Below are 14,284 nucleotides of genomic sequence, written 5' to 3'. Positions count from 1 at the left end.
TCATGGGAGTCTATGTTCTGTCACATGCTGGGCTAGAAAGCTAGCCAAGTGCTACACATGGTTGTGCTGTACGTTTGGTTTAATGTTGACCATGTATTCAATGGCGCTCAGACTTTTGACTCCAAATTCATTGGGACGCAGTTGTTGTTGTAAGAAGGCCTACTTCTCTCTACCAGCAAATGTTGACTTTGTTCTTTTACTGCTGGATTTAACTTCTTTTTGATATCTTTTTTGATATAACATGTTGCTACAGTTGTTTAAGCTTACATTAAACCCTGTTAATGTCGACAACATTAACGTTAATATTCTAATCATATAACAACAAACACATTAGAACCGTCCACACTTCAATATCTGTCCATTTATCACATATCCTCATCAATATCCTTAACAACTCGGTCGCATATCGCATGTTCCCCTCACACCGTGCGGCCCTGGCTCCGAGCCATTCTTTCAGTTCTTATCGGCCCGTGATGTGTGTTGATGTTAATTCCGGAGCTCCTCTAAATAGACACCTTTGTGTAGCCATAATTGTCCTGTGGCTAGGATTCCACCTGAGGCAACCCCCTGCCCATGTGACTCCCCGACCCACTGATGTGGCCTGGCCCTGCAGTTATAGAGCGTGCTGCTCTCCTCCTCCTCACGGCTCCACAGAACCCCGGTGCAGTCCTTCCGAGGCCTTTTTAAGTCAACACGAAAATGTCAGCTCGACACTCTATCATCAGGTCTAACCCAACCGCAAATAATATTAATAACACGGCAGGGGTTCGCTCATAAGTACGCTCTACATAACCCCCAGCGGTCGTAAATCAAATCTGAGTGTGTCAAAACACAACCCTCCTGTGTTCTGACCCTCTCAAATGTCCCGCTTGTACATGCGGAATGCAGAATCCCATTACAGTGGGAAGAATGCTACGTGATGCTAGTAATGCTATGCTAATGTGCTAATCCTGGTCCATTCTCCATCCTCTGTGTTGCAGATATATGCAAAAAACTTGGTGAACGCGGACAGATGTGCACTCTTCCAGGTAGACCACAATAACAAAGAACTCTACTCCGACCTCTTCGATATCGGCGAGGAGAACGAGGGAAAGCCCGTCTTTAGGAAAACCAAAGAAATCAGGTGTGTGAGCGGTCTCTCCTGTCGGTACTCTGGGGGTCTCCCCCTAAAGCCCAAAACACATGTCTTGTCCGGACAGATGCAGAATAATGTTTTCGAATTGTTCACGTCAAACATGGACTAAGTCATATCAGAAGCAAGCAAAACAATTCCAGCCCGCTACATTCGTGACCCCTGTACTATGCTCTGGTAAAAAAAAAAACGTGATTATATATTTCGGGTCTTCAAGTATGAGGCGAAATCCACTCTACGGGCTATCCAAAGCTTTGGGCTTTGGGCGTGTGTTGAGGTACTGTTTCACTGCCCGGTATTCTAGTAATACGGTGCTGGGATCATTCATATCGGCTCCACAGATCTGCGAGCAATGTGTGTGTGTGTGTGTGTGTGTCCTCATTAAAAAAGCATTAAAGCTCCAGCTCATTTCAGCCCTCAACCCTTCTCTGCTCCCTCTGTGTCCCGGGTCTCTCCTAACAGGTTTTCTATAGAGAAGGGGATCGCCGGCCAGGTGGCCCGCACCGGAGAGGTTCTGAACATTCCAGACGCCTATGCAGACCCGCGGTTCAACCGGTAACCCTCGCCAGCCTCCTCCCTCCCTCGCCCCACTTCACTTGTCTGTTCCGTTGTATGTGATGTACGCCCCAGTAAAAGTGCATTAGAGTCCTGCCCTGCCACGAGACTCATTTGGATCCCGCAGAGGGACAGACGTCCGTGTGCTTGTCTCCTCCTCTCCGGATTCAGATCTGTATGGGCTTAATCCTATTCATTCCTGACGCCGTGTACGTTTCCCTGTAATCTGACGTGAGATGATTATCAGAAAGCCGTTATGAGTTTAGCTCTGGGGACCACCAGGAGTGTGGTTCCTTCACCGTGGCGAAGGGTCGCGATGGGGGGGGCGCGACGTGTCGGCGCAGCTGAACACGGGCCTCCGTCGCGAACGCGCTTAGGAAAACATCCTCAAGATGCAATGTTTACTTTACACTTTCGTAACATGTGACTTCTTCTGTGGTGGAATTGAACTGATCTTGGTCGTAAATTAACCTCTGAATTCGATGAAAGCAGAATCTACGTTACGATTTATCGAGCACACCGATTTATCGGAATACCAGACATGCGCTCACGCACGGCTTTACAGCGGAAGTACCTCACGCAAAGAAGCAGCTTATGTATTCTCTTAATAACGCAGATTGTTCAAATGCAGTCTTTCTCCTAAATGCGGACACTGATTAGTCGTTGTTAAATCCTGTTTGTCGGATCAAACAGGTGGTTTGCATCGGCCTGCTTGGTTTCGGATCTCATCGACCTCACGTTACATGCACCTGCAGAGACCCCATGCACTCACAGGTCACAGCACGCCACGCCAATGTGATTCAGGACGACTCTCACTCCTGCTTCCCCTGTGTCGGCAGCGAGGTGGACCTGAAGACGGGCTACACCACCCGGAACATCCTGTGCATGCCCATCGTGAGCCGGGGCACGGTCATCGGCGTGGTGCAGATGGTCAACAAGCGCAGTGGAAGTGCCTTCACCAAAACGGACGAGAACAACTTCAAGATGTTCGCCGTCTTCTGCGCACTGGCCTTACACTGTGCAAACGTAGGTGGTGGCGGCGGCGGCGGCAGCCATGTTGCTCTGTTCTTGGGGCGGGGTGGCCCGTTGAGTAGCTGGTATATATATATATATATATATATATATATATATATATATATATATATATATATATATATATATTAATTGGTGTTTGTTCTAAGAGGTGAAGCGCGTACTGTGTACTCTAAGTATTTTGTTTATTCAGCAGACGCTTTCATCCAAAGCGACTTGCAGTGAGTTCTAGCACTTCAAGTCTTTTAGGTTTAGCTACCAGTTAGGAATTGAGAATTTGTGTATACCATTTGAAAACAAAGCTATTTTTTTCTCTGTTGTTTGATTGTAGGTCGTCTCTTAATCAAGAATGCTGTTTCCAAAGCAAATCGAGCATGGCTGGATGTAATTTCCCTGTAGGGGTTCAAGTTAACCAAATAGGTTATACTGTGTATTAAAAAGCCTAAAATAATAGTAAATGTTTAAGTGACAAATTGAACACATTGCCAAAGTGACTCCTTGCATTATTTTCAAACAAAAAGTAAAAGCTTGAAAACGAAAAAAAGAAAGAAAATGTACACGGGGTTTTATTTCCGACAGACAAACGCTCCGAATACGCACCACGCAAAAACAGCGCCGTTGAGCAACGGAGCCGAGTGGCGTCACTCCCACGGCCGCTGAACAGTAGTTGAAAGCGCTCGGCGTGGGGATTAACGAGCTACCCCGACTCCAGCCTCCGTCCGGCCCCAAGACGGATGCCTGGCTGTAATTTAGGGCCTGGCGTCCTCCGACCGCGGCCCTGATTTATCTGTTATGGTGGAGGGTGTAAGAATTGGCATGCGCCCCTTAACGCCTTATCCCGTCTGTCTGGGGGATCAGGTAGGGGGGACTCAGACGCTAACCAGAAGGCAAGCTGTGTTTCTGAATACACACGCGGCTGAAATATGTCGCTGAGCGCTTGCGGATGTTTATGAACTTGGCCGGGCCCCGCCACTGTTCTGTAAATTACAAGACCGGTGGGCTGACCTGATAGGTTGGTTCATAAATCAGGAACACAATATGAACGGCTTAATTTCTCCCCAGCGCGCGGAGAAACTCTTCAAACCGACCGGTTCCAAAAACAACCTCTTTCATAGTTGCGTGTCAAAACCATTTATTTATTTATGTTCCCGTCGGTGATTAATACAACATAAAAGTTATTTTATTTGTGCACCCGTTTCACGTCCTTTTCGTCTGCCTCGGCGTCTCTCCTCGCAGATGTACCACCGGATTCGGCATTCAGAGTGCATCTACCGGGTCACCATGGAGAAGCTCTCGTACCACAGCATCTGCACCTCGGAGGAGTGGAAGACCCTGACCCAGCTCAACCTCCCCACGCCCATCTACAAGGAGATAGAGCTGTGAGTGGTGCACCCCCCCCGCCCTCCTATCAGTGGTCTGGGCCGGGGTCCAATACTGTAGCCTCACTCAAGCAGACCTTGTGTCTTCAAGGTCTGGGGACCAGTGGACAATGTTGATTTGTTTGTGTGGGGGTGGGGCGTGGGGGGGGGTAACGATACGACGATAACGACGATAACGACGATACCTCAGAAATTCAGAGGAAGTCGTTTTGAAAAGACCCAGCTCCATGGAATCAGGTTTGATCTAAGCTAAACACTGTTTTGTTCGTTAGTCATCAGGTCTGTTGTACATCGTAGGTAGTAGGTGGTTGTATTTTTTAAATGGCTGGTTGGATTTCTTTTTGCGCTGCTTGGGAAGCTCACACGGGTCCAGAATCCCTTGCTGCCTGTGTGCGTTTAAGACTGTAACTGTGACTTAGGACTAGAAAAAGAAAAGGGCCGGTACTTCACTGCAGATGAGATGAGGTGTTTTTAAGCCAGATGCATCGGTGAGTGAGAAAACACAGACTACGTAAAGTTGTGGAATGTGGATGTCATCCGATAGACTGCCCTGTATTCCACACTATACACCCCACTATACAGTGCTACTATGCTATTCTTCTCTCAGCCTAGATGTTCTGGAACTTTCTGAGGATTGCAGGTTTTCTCATGCAGTCCACACGGCTTTCAGGAAACGAGCTAAACATTTCCACCTCTGTGACGCAAAGACTGCGTCGTTTATGGAGCAGATGATGACAGGGACCAGGTCTAGATGACAATGGGTGGGGAGAGGTGTGTGTGTGTGTGTGTGTGTATCCATGTGTGCTTGTGTGTGTGTGTGTGTGTGTGTGTGTGTGTGTGTGTGTGTGTGTGTGTGTGTGTGTGTGTGTGTGTGTGTGTGTGTGCATGTGTGTGTGCATGCATGCATGTGAGCGTGCGTGTGAGTGCAGGTTCGGGGGGGGACACTGTGCAGAACAGGAAGGGCCAGTGTATCTGGAAGATTGCCTGTCATATCCACCTCCCCCCTTGTATCTATCTCTCTCCTCAAACCCATCCCTTCATCCTCCACCCTGGCCAAGCTAATTTTAGACTCTCCTGTGATCTTCCTCTCCAACCCCCCCCCCCGCCCCGCCCCTCCTCCCCGCTCCCCCTACCCCCACCCTTACTCCCAATCTCGACCCCACCCCACCCACCACCCACCTCCTCCAGGTTCCACTTTGACATCAGTCCCTTTGAGGAGATCTGGCCGGCAGTCTTCGTGTACATGGTGCACAGCTCCTGTGGGAAAACCAGGTGAGAGGTCAAAGGTCACTCCTGGTTGGTTTGGCATGGTCGGGTAATACCAGGGTTTGTCCTTACATGCATCCAGCCGTGGCACAAGGTAGAAGCGTGTACATCATAGGTGCCCCCTAATGCACAATACTACTCAATTGTAACATTTTCATTGTTGACATTGGGGGGAAAGTACATTGTGGGAAAGTACTGACAAAAACACTTAGTCGATTCATTAGGTGGCATTAGCTCATGAAAGGCATTAGAATAAATGTAGAAAGCATTTAGAGAAAAATCGTCACAACAAGTCCATTATTAATGTAAAGTAGCCTACTTATTTGATTGTGTAGAACATAAGTTATTGCATTTTATGACACCATTTCAGTTGGAACGCACCAGGGTCCTACTGGAACCAGTGACCACACTAAAGCCTCTCTGTGCAGTGTGCACGCACACATCCACATAATGCACGCACACATCCACACCTCACCAACTCCTCAGCACCGCTGCTGGCAGAAAGCCCCGGGGGGGGGAACGCTCAATACCGCTCTGCCACCGGCCCCCGACTGCGGCGTGTTTTTTGGGGCCGAGGTCACGCTGTCCTTCCGCCTCTTCTCTCTGACCTCAGCTTCGAGCTGGAGAAGCTCTGCCGCTTCACCATGTCCGTGCGGAAGAACTACCGGCGGGTTCCGTACCACAACTGGAAGCACGCCGTCACGGTGGCCCATTGCATGTACGCCATCCTGCAGAAGACCACCGGCATCTTCACCGAACTGGAGGTAGAGGTTCCTGGCTCTTTGCCACTGTTCAACGCGGTTGGCGTTTTTCCGGTTGCGCAGGAGGGTAGAGCGGGTTGACCGGTAACCGGAAGGTGGCTAGTTCGAAACCCGGCTCCTCCTAGCTGTCAAGCGTCGAGGTGTCCCCTGAGCGAGACGCCTCACCCCGACTGCTCCGGACGAGCTGGCTGTCGCCCCGCGTGGTTCGCACCGCCGTCGGCGTGTGAATGTGTGTGTAACGGATGCCAACTAGCCTGGGCTAGCTGGCGGTAGTACGTTTGTAAATCCTCACACCCCCTAGCCTTAAGAACGCTTCTAGCCGCTGAGTTAGAAGCCGGGGCGTTTAGCTCAGTGGTCAGAGCGTAGTGTTGTTGTAGTTCGAGAGGTGGCAGGTTCGAGACCCGCGAGCGGTCGAACCGGCCTCTGCTACACGTGCATGAATGTTAGGCACTACTTTTAAGCGCTTTGAGTGGCCACTGGTTAGAAAAGCGCTGTGAAAAAGCAGTCCATTTACCATTTAATCGGTCAAGTTTGAGTCTTTGGTTGAACGTTTTTGGTGGCTCTCCCCCGCCCTGCAGAAGAAGGGTCTGCTGATCGCCTGCCTGTGCCACGACCTGGACCACCGGGGCTACAGCAACACGTACCTGCAGAAGTTTGACCACCCGCTGGCGGCGCTGTACTCCACCTCCACCATGGAGCAGCACCACTTCTCCCAGACCGTCTCCATCCTGCAGGTAGCGCTCTGCCGCCCGCGCCGACGCCGCCGCTGGGCGTGGCGCGCAATGTTCTCACCCTCCTTTGGTGTTCAGGTTTGTCACTCGTGGAAGGTCACCGCGTGAGGGCCGGACGACGGGGGTCAGGGCTCAGCCCCCAAAACACGACGGATGGTGGTGTGGTTTGAGATCAACGCCGTGTGGTTACAAATATTAACATTTCAACCGTCGAATTAAGGGCTGCTCGATTTATGGGAAAAAAAATCATTATCACGATTATTTGGTGAATGTTGAAATGACGACTATTCAAACGATTATTTTTGAGTTTGAAAACATGATGCATTTATTAATTTCTCTCCAAAAATCTGCAATTTCTATAAAAGATTTGTATAAAACCAATATACTTAAAGAAAATTGTATAGTACAATTTAGGAACAGCATTTTAGAATGGAATGAGATTTTGATAGAATGAACGCTGTAACCATCTACTGAAACAACATTTACTGACCCTGATCCAAACTCCACGTCCATGCCGGAACCCTTCCCCTCCTTCCCCCCTCCCCCCCCCCCCCCCCTCAGAAGACCCCCTGCTGTGACCTGGCTGAGCCGAACGCCTCATAAGTGGAGCTTTTGCTTTCTTATTGATCTCTTTGTTTCCCATAGCTGGAAGGGCACAATATTTTCTCCAACCTGACTTCCAGCGAGTACGAGCAGGTGCTCGAGATCATCCGCAAGGCCATCATCGCCACCGACCTGGCGCTCTACTTCGGCAACCGCCAGCAGCTGGCCGAGATGCTGACCCTACGGGGCCTGGACCTCACCAACCACACCCACAGGTCAGCGCTTAGACTGGGCCCACGTGAGTCTCTGCACGGGTCTGTTTCAGGGTTTAGACTGGGCCCATGTTAGCCTCTTCAAAGGTCAAGACTGGGCCCATGTTAGACTCTGCAGGAGTCAGTTCAGTGGTTAGACTAGGTCGATGTTAGTCCCTACATGGGTCAGTTCAGGGTTTAGACTGGGCCGATGTGACTAGGGGTGTTGCCAAAATGTAGGGTTCAAAAACCTGCCGGTGAATCCGACGGTGAGGAAGAGCTCTCCATAACGACGGGTCAGCTCAGCACCGTGCTCCTGAGCGGGGCTTCACACAACCCTAACAGGCTCCGCCTCCTCTCCCCCTGCAGGGACCGTGTGATTGGTCTGATGATGACGGCATGTGACCTGTGCTCCGTCACCAAGCTATGGCCGATCACGCGACTCACCGCCAACGACATCTACGCCGAGTTCTGGGCCGAGGTACGTACACTTCGGCAAAAACACTCGACGTTCAAATGAAACACCCACGCGAAGGGTTAGACACAGCGGGCCTCCACTGATGACCAGCCGCCTCACAACAGAGTTCGGCAGCGCAGCCAACCAGCCAACCATAGTGTGTGTAGGTAACGCTGACGTGTCCCCCACGCCACACAGGGAGACGAGATGAAGAAGATCGGCCTGCAGCCCATACCCATGATGGACCGAGATAAGAAGGACGAGATCCCACAGGGCCAGGTACGTACGTGGGTGTGTCTTCAGTTCCTGTTTTGTTCTCCTTGTTGACCTTTCCCACTCCGGCGGCCGTCCGGCGCAGTGAGACCCGGCTCGGGGCGCCCGGGCCTGCGGCCGGTCTTAGTGGGTCAGGGCCCCCGGGGAGCGGTGTGGCGGTGTGACACGTAGGGAAACACCTGATAAGACAGACCCCAAGGTGTCCCGGGCCGGGGCTGAAGAGTCTGAGCCCCCCCCTGCCAGCCACCGCCCCCCCCCCCCCCCCTCCCCCCCCCATATCGGAGGACAGCTCCGGCAGGGAGACGACTCTTCCTTACAAGGAGAAAACAGCTGCCACTGCCTTTCCCGCTTCTTTTCCAGCCTCGTGCAAAAAACCCTCACAATAATAAATGACCCCCGCGCCCCCCCCCCCCCCTCCTACCCGGGACTCCCCCATCCCCCGCCCCCCCCCCCCCCCACAGTCATCCCCGGGTTTCATGGTTGTCCAGCTGCAGTCGATGGTTGGTCTGCAGCAGGAGTTCCTCTCCCGCGGCTGCGTTGATCACACAGTAACCCCCAAAATGTGTTGTGTTTGTCTTGGCCCCGTAGGTGGGATTCTATAACGCCGTGGCAGTGCCGTGTTACACAACGCTGTCCGAGCTCTTCCCGCCATCCGGCCCGCTCCTCAGGGCCTGCAAGTGAGTATCCGCTCCGTGTGAGTGTGTGTGTGTGTGTGTGTGTGTGTGTGTGTGTGTGTGTGTGTGTGTGTGTGTGTGTTCCCAGACTGACTGTCGTTGGGATCCTATTCTAATACTCTGTACCAATGTACAGTACACACGTAAGAAAATATGTGCAGAACTGGACCTTTAATTTTTTGATCAATCAACAGGGCAAAAAGGTCAGTAGCTGTGTGTGTGGATGTGTGTGTGTGTGTGTGTGTATGTGTGTGTGCATGCGTGTGTGCGTGTTTCAGCGAATGCCGTGGTTCCTTTAGTGGTTGTGCATGCGTATACGTCAGCACTCGTGTCCTATCAGTTCCCCTCGCATTACAGCTTGTACGTCCACAAAGGAGGCGATAATTGCGCGCACGAGTGTGTTTGCGCGCGCGCGTGTATATGTGTGCGTTTTGCCGTGTCTGTTTTCGCCGAACGGATTGTTTATCAGGCTCGAATTACACATTCACTTCCCCCTTGCCGCGTCGCCGGGCGCCGCTACAGCCCCGCGCGACCTTGATCTGTGGGGAATGCAAACAAAACGTGAGCCGTACAGTACAGTACAGTACCGAGGGCCCCGCGACAGCGTCGACGGCGGGCCCCCGGCAGTCCTGCTATGTGGCGGGCAGCGGGGCCGAGACCCAATGGAGCCGGGCTCGTTGTGGGACCGGACCACAGGCGTGTGTACTGCGTCGGCCCTGGTCATCTGGAGGAATTGTGCCGGAAAGGCCCCTCTTGCTGGTCTTGTGCCCGATCGCAGTGAGCCCCGGGGGTGGGGGGGGGGGGGCGTGATGGGCCGTGGATCGGGCCGTGGGGGTTGGTGTCGAGCAGGTTTTTGGGTGAGCGAGGTTTGCACATCGCTTGTTGTAGATTGTCTAGCATGAACTGTTGTCGTTGTCGTTTTGCGCTCTCAGGGAGAACCTCACGCAGTGGGAGATGATCGCCCGGGGGGAGGTGGAGGACGTGGCGCGGAAGTCCTCGGAGCGAGAGGACGGGGAGGCCCCGCCGCCGGACTCCAGCCCGGTCAAGGTGGACAACTGACTCCGGGGCCGTCCCCCCCCCCGTCCCCCCCCCCCCGCCCCCCCCAGCAGGCTCCCCGGAGGAGCTCCCCCATTCGGCCAGGCCCCGGCCTCTGGTGTCTCCAGAGCCAGGAGGAGGAGGAGGAGGAGGAGGAGGAGGAGCCGGGGCCCAAGGCTCGCTCGGCAGGAAAAGGAACGGCCAATGGGTTCCAAAATACAAGGCTGATTTATTTTGAAAGAAAACACAAGTGACCTCATCGGGTGACAACGCGGCCTGTTCCTCCGCTCCCAGAGACTGACAGACAGACAGACTGCCGAGACGGAGGACCTTTGGTCCCGTCGCCCCACGTCCACTCAGCTTGGGATTCATTTGTTTGATTGGACCTGCCTGCGTGCGTGTGAGTGAGTGCGTGCGTGCGTGTGTGTGTGTGTGTGTGGGCCGGTTGGTTTGATTCGGTGGTCGGATATGGTGGTCTATTTTTCTTTCTTCTTATTTTATTCTTTTTTTTTTTTTTTTACATCGGCTGGTTTCTTTTACGGACTTTGTTTTGTGCAGATGCCTTACCGTCTGAACCTTGCACCACGGGCTCGGAGATGTGAAACCATGACTGTTGCTGTCGTTTCGTTCAGGCTTTTATTTTGTTAAAAAAGGCGCCGTGGGCCTTTATCCTGTAGAACTGTTATAAGCTCACTACTACAGAGAGGTGTTCGCAGTGACAGAAGGAATGTTTAGGAGGAGATGCATGTGGCAGGAGCCGCCGTCGTTAGGAACGGCGCCGGCTACCATGTTTAATTTTTTCCATGACTTTTAAAGCAAAAATATGATGCAGTACTTGAAAAAACAAACAAACAAAAAAACACGAAGAAGACATTCAGCCTTTAAGGAGCGGAGATAGCCAAGATCCCCGGTCGGTGAAAGAAGAAGAGAAGAAGAGAGAGAGTGGAGAGAGAGAGCGGATGAGCTGCGATGGAAGGGGTTAGATAATCTCAACACAACGCAGAGTCACACGGAAGTCACAATGTTCCGTCCGAAAGAGAGAAAAAAAAAAAAAAAAAGAGTTGGCCCCTTTTTGCGAAGACAAGCGGTTGGCCCCTGGCACTGAGGAACCTGCTGCATATATCAGCTTTTGAACATCTGATGAATGAAATGTGACCTTGGGCTGGCAGTTTGTTTTTAGACCAGCTGCTGACTTCACAAGACAAGGAAGAGCATGGGGAGCGCGTAACGGCCGAGTCAGCGGTCTCCTGCAGCCTAATGTTCTGAGTGTGTGTCGGAGGTGGGGGGGGGGGGGGTGAAATAGCAAGAGAAATCTATATTTATTAGGGTTTTCAGGCCATTGAACCAAAACCAAAATTTGGAATACATGTTCAGAGTTACTTTCTTTGAGGTTCATTTATATAGTCCTTTGGGGGTGGGGGGGGGAACCAAAAGAAAAAAAACAATGCACGATGAGTAACTAATGTTAGATCATCTGGAGTACAGCTCCCTAACTGGGGTCTTCTAAAGTCGAAAGTGTGCGACGGCACATTGCAGGATGTGTGCAAAGCGTTCCTTGTTCGTTTCCACCACTTTTTCTAAGGAACAGTAATAATAATAGTCCTCATGTATGCTGTGATTTGCTCCCAAAGCGGTTGTATAACGGAACATTGTCAAAGTCACGTGTGTTTCCTAGATCTTCCAAAAAGGCTGATTTTTGTTTCGTTCTCCTGTTTTCATTCCAGTGAACATTGGTTCTCCCAAATTGAACTTTCCGAAGAATACAAAAACAGGCAAACTGAAAAAGTATGTTTCTGTGGCCCCAAAGGTGTGACCCTGTACTTTGAGAAGAGGTTAGCTGATTGCAAGTCTGCGATGATGGCATGTGTGGCTGTTTGCCTCGGACTTCACGCCGTACCATCTTCAATTTCAGAATATCGCTTCCAGTAACCTTCAAACAAGAGCAACAATAGCATGCACCGAGACCGAGGTTAATATATGATTTAGCATATATAGTAATAGGTGTAATAAGTGTACATGCTAGAGATTAGTTTGTACAGACTATGATATATGCTCTGATGGTGCTAAGCTGAATGGCAGTCATGCACTTTCTGACTGTGTGAGTGTGCGCGTGCGAGTGTGCGTGTCTGTGTGCCTGATAACGTGAGAGCGAGAGCTTCTGAATTACTTTATCCCCCCCCAGCCCACCTTAACATGGAGCGATCCGTGGCACTGCACTGTCCCCCTTTTGATTTTCAGCACCAACTATATCCCATTGTCTGCACTATGTTTAGCTTACGATCATTATCGTTATTATTATATTATTATTATTGATGAATATTATTATTGCCATTACTACTATTGTTATTTTCTTAATTAGAGTTAAATTAACTTATATTTTTTATACAAAAACAATTGTTGGCCTTTTTGTTTTGTACAAAGTGAACATTAAGATAAACGGTTTTAGACATGCTACTGTTATCCAAATAACTGAGGAATGTCGCAACTGTAAATGTTAGAGCAGTAGCCCTAATACATTTTATTAAATAGGCCTGACTTGGGGAAAAGAAACGTGTGTTCTTTATTTTTTCCTACTGCACCGCATCGCCCCCTAGTGGTGAATGTTCACACCAGAGGATTACACATATAGGTTCCTACTGCCACCTAGTGGCCAAAGTTAATACACTGGGGTTTTTTTATACCATGGATTTAGGTTGCTCTCTCATGACAACCCAGAGGCACAGCGCAACAAAATATTTATTTTTGTAGACTTTCTTTAAGTCAAATCCAGACTCAGGTAAGCCTTAAAGCATGTAGGCCTATGGCCCATGAACGGCTTTAAGAATAAACACCAGGCTATTTCGTTCGCATTACGCCAATTATAGGTAAGCGAGCTTTAAAGCAGGAAGATTGCACACTTGACCACGCAAATAAGGTCTTAATGTCACTTAACATAATTATTAGCAAACCATTCATAACCAATAGACACCTAAAAGACGATGCCATTTTAAACGGGGCTCTAGTCCAGACACGTGGCTCCTCAGCACCGCGTCATCTCAGCCAGAGCCGAGCCGTTCCGACAGGCCCCGAGGAACTCAGAAAACGTCTCCGGGCCGCAGAGTCTCTGGGCGCCTGGGGGACTTCAAGGTCTCACCGAGAAACAACCTCTGAAGAAACGAGAAAATAATTTCTGGCCCATGTCTCTGGAGCCCTACGAAGAGAGAGGCGACCCCTAGCGGTCCACTCTCCGTGTGAACGAATGACACCCCCGTTAGGGTTCACTGCTTCCACTGCCTGACTACCTGATGAGAAGAACTGGCTAGAAGAGGCTGACGATGATCCGTCCCAAATAGACGGAAAAGACCAAGTGAGCGATCACGGAGCCCTGAGTCATTCACCTTTAAGTGAAGAGAACATTCGGCAGAGACTGCCGAGTTCATCCGTCATGCTGGCCCTAAGGATGAAGGGCCAGCATGACCCAGCAGTCTGGGAGGCTGTTCATAGGCAAACATGACTTATTAGGGGGGCAAACGGCTGGGAGGAAGAACATTGATAAATGTCATATAAAATTCAGTCCAATTTTAGTCCCATGGCATTTAACATACAAAGGCACAAAACCTCCTGGTACCTAGTGTTTAATGTGTGTGTGTGTGTGTGTGTGTGTGTGTGTGTGTGTGTGTGTGTGTGTGTGTGTGTGTGTGTCTACGTCCGTGCATGTGAATGGGTGGGTTTGTGGGTGGCTGTGTGCGCGCATACGTGTGTGCGCATAATGTGTGTGTGTGTGTGTCACCCAGAGGCTGAAGAAGCTGTCAGTTCGGAGCCGGCCCAGCAGAGACCGTCTCTCTGTGTGTTAGTGACGTGTCTGAGGACGTGTGTGTGACGGTTCAACAGTATTTGGAGCCATCCTGAGGGAAATTAAGCTTTTTCCATTTCCTCTCTCTCTATACACGCGCACTATTTTTGCGGCCCCCGTCAGACGTATCAGAGCGCAGAGCAAGAGTCCCCAGTGTGGGGGAAGTGGAACAGGAACTTCTACCTGCCCGTGGAACATGTTGGCGGAGGGCGTCAGGGTCAAGGTATCCCTTCCGCCGCGGCTCATTCATAAATCTCAGTTTTAGTGTGGAGCGCAGGTGGAGCAGGGACTTGAATCACGTCCGTCATGTACCGATGCAACCACAGCGTCAGCATAGTCGGTGTGTCTTTTGTTATTTGTTGA

The 14,284-nt window shown here is 50.7% G+C and overlaps 1 protein-coding gene across 3 annotated transcripts in view; it reads left to right on the top strand.

Annotated features, from left to right (window-relative positions):
- The window catches only part of pde10a (phosphodiesterase 10A), a 59,253-nt gene extending 46,620 nt beyond the window's left edge, over positions 1–12,633 (top strand). For all 3 annotated transcript variants that reach the window (XM_084470605.1, XM_084470606.1, XM_084470607.1), the window contains 12 exons: positions 981–1,123; positions 1,595–1,687; positions 2,527–2,713; positions 3,956–4,098; positions 5,287–5,370; positions 5,978–6,128; positions 6,704–6,859; positions 7,502–7,674; positions 8,020–8,131; positions 8,306–8,386; positions 8,969–9,057; positions 9,987–12,633. In XM_084470605.1, the coding sequence (XP_084326731.1) occupies positions 981–1,123; positions 1,595–1,687; positions 2,527–2,713; positions 3,956–4,098; positions 5,287–5,370; positions 5,978–6,128; positions 6,704–6,859; positions 7,502–7,674; positions 8,020–8,131; positions 8,306–8,386; positions 8,969–9,057; positions 9,987–10,113 (1,539 nt within the window). In that variant the 3' untranslated portion in view covers positions 10,114–12,633. The remainder of the gene's footprint in view (positions 1–980; positions 1,124–1,594; positions 1,688–2,526; positions 2,714–3,955; positions 4,099–5,286; positions 5,371–5,977; positions 6,129–6,703; positions 6,860–7,501; positions 7,675–8,019; positions 8,132–8,305; positions 8,387–8,968; positions 9,058–9,986) is intronic.
- Positions 12,634–14,284: the final 1,651 nt, after the last annotated feature.

This window comes from Micromesistius poutassou, assembly GCF_964030765.1.
Source record: "Micromesistius poutassou genome assembly, chromosome: 7".
NCBI classification, from domain to species: domain Eukaryota; kingdom Metazoa; phylum Chordata; class Actinopteri; order Gadiformes; family Gadidae; genus Micromesistius; species Micromesistius poutassou.
This window is presented reverse-complemented; position numbering and strand designations above follow the sequence as displayed.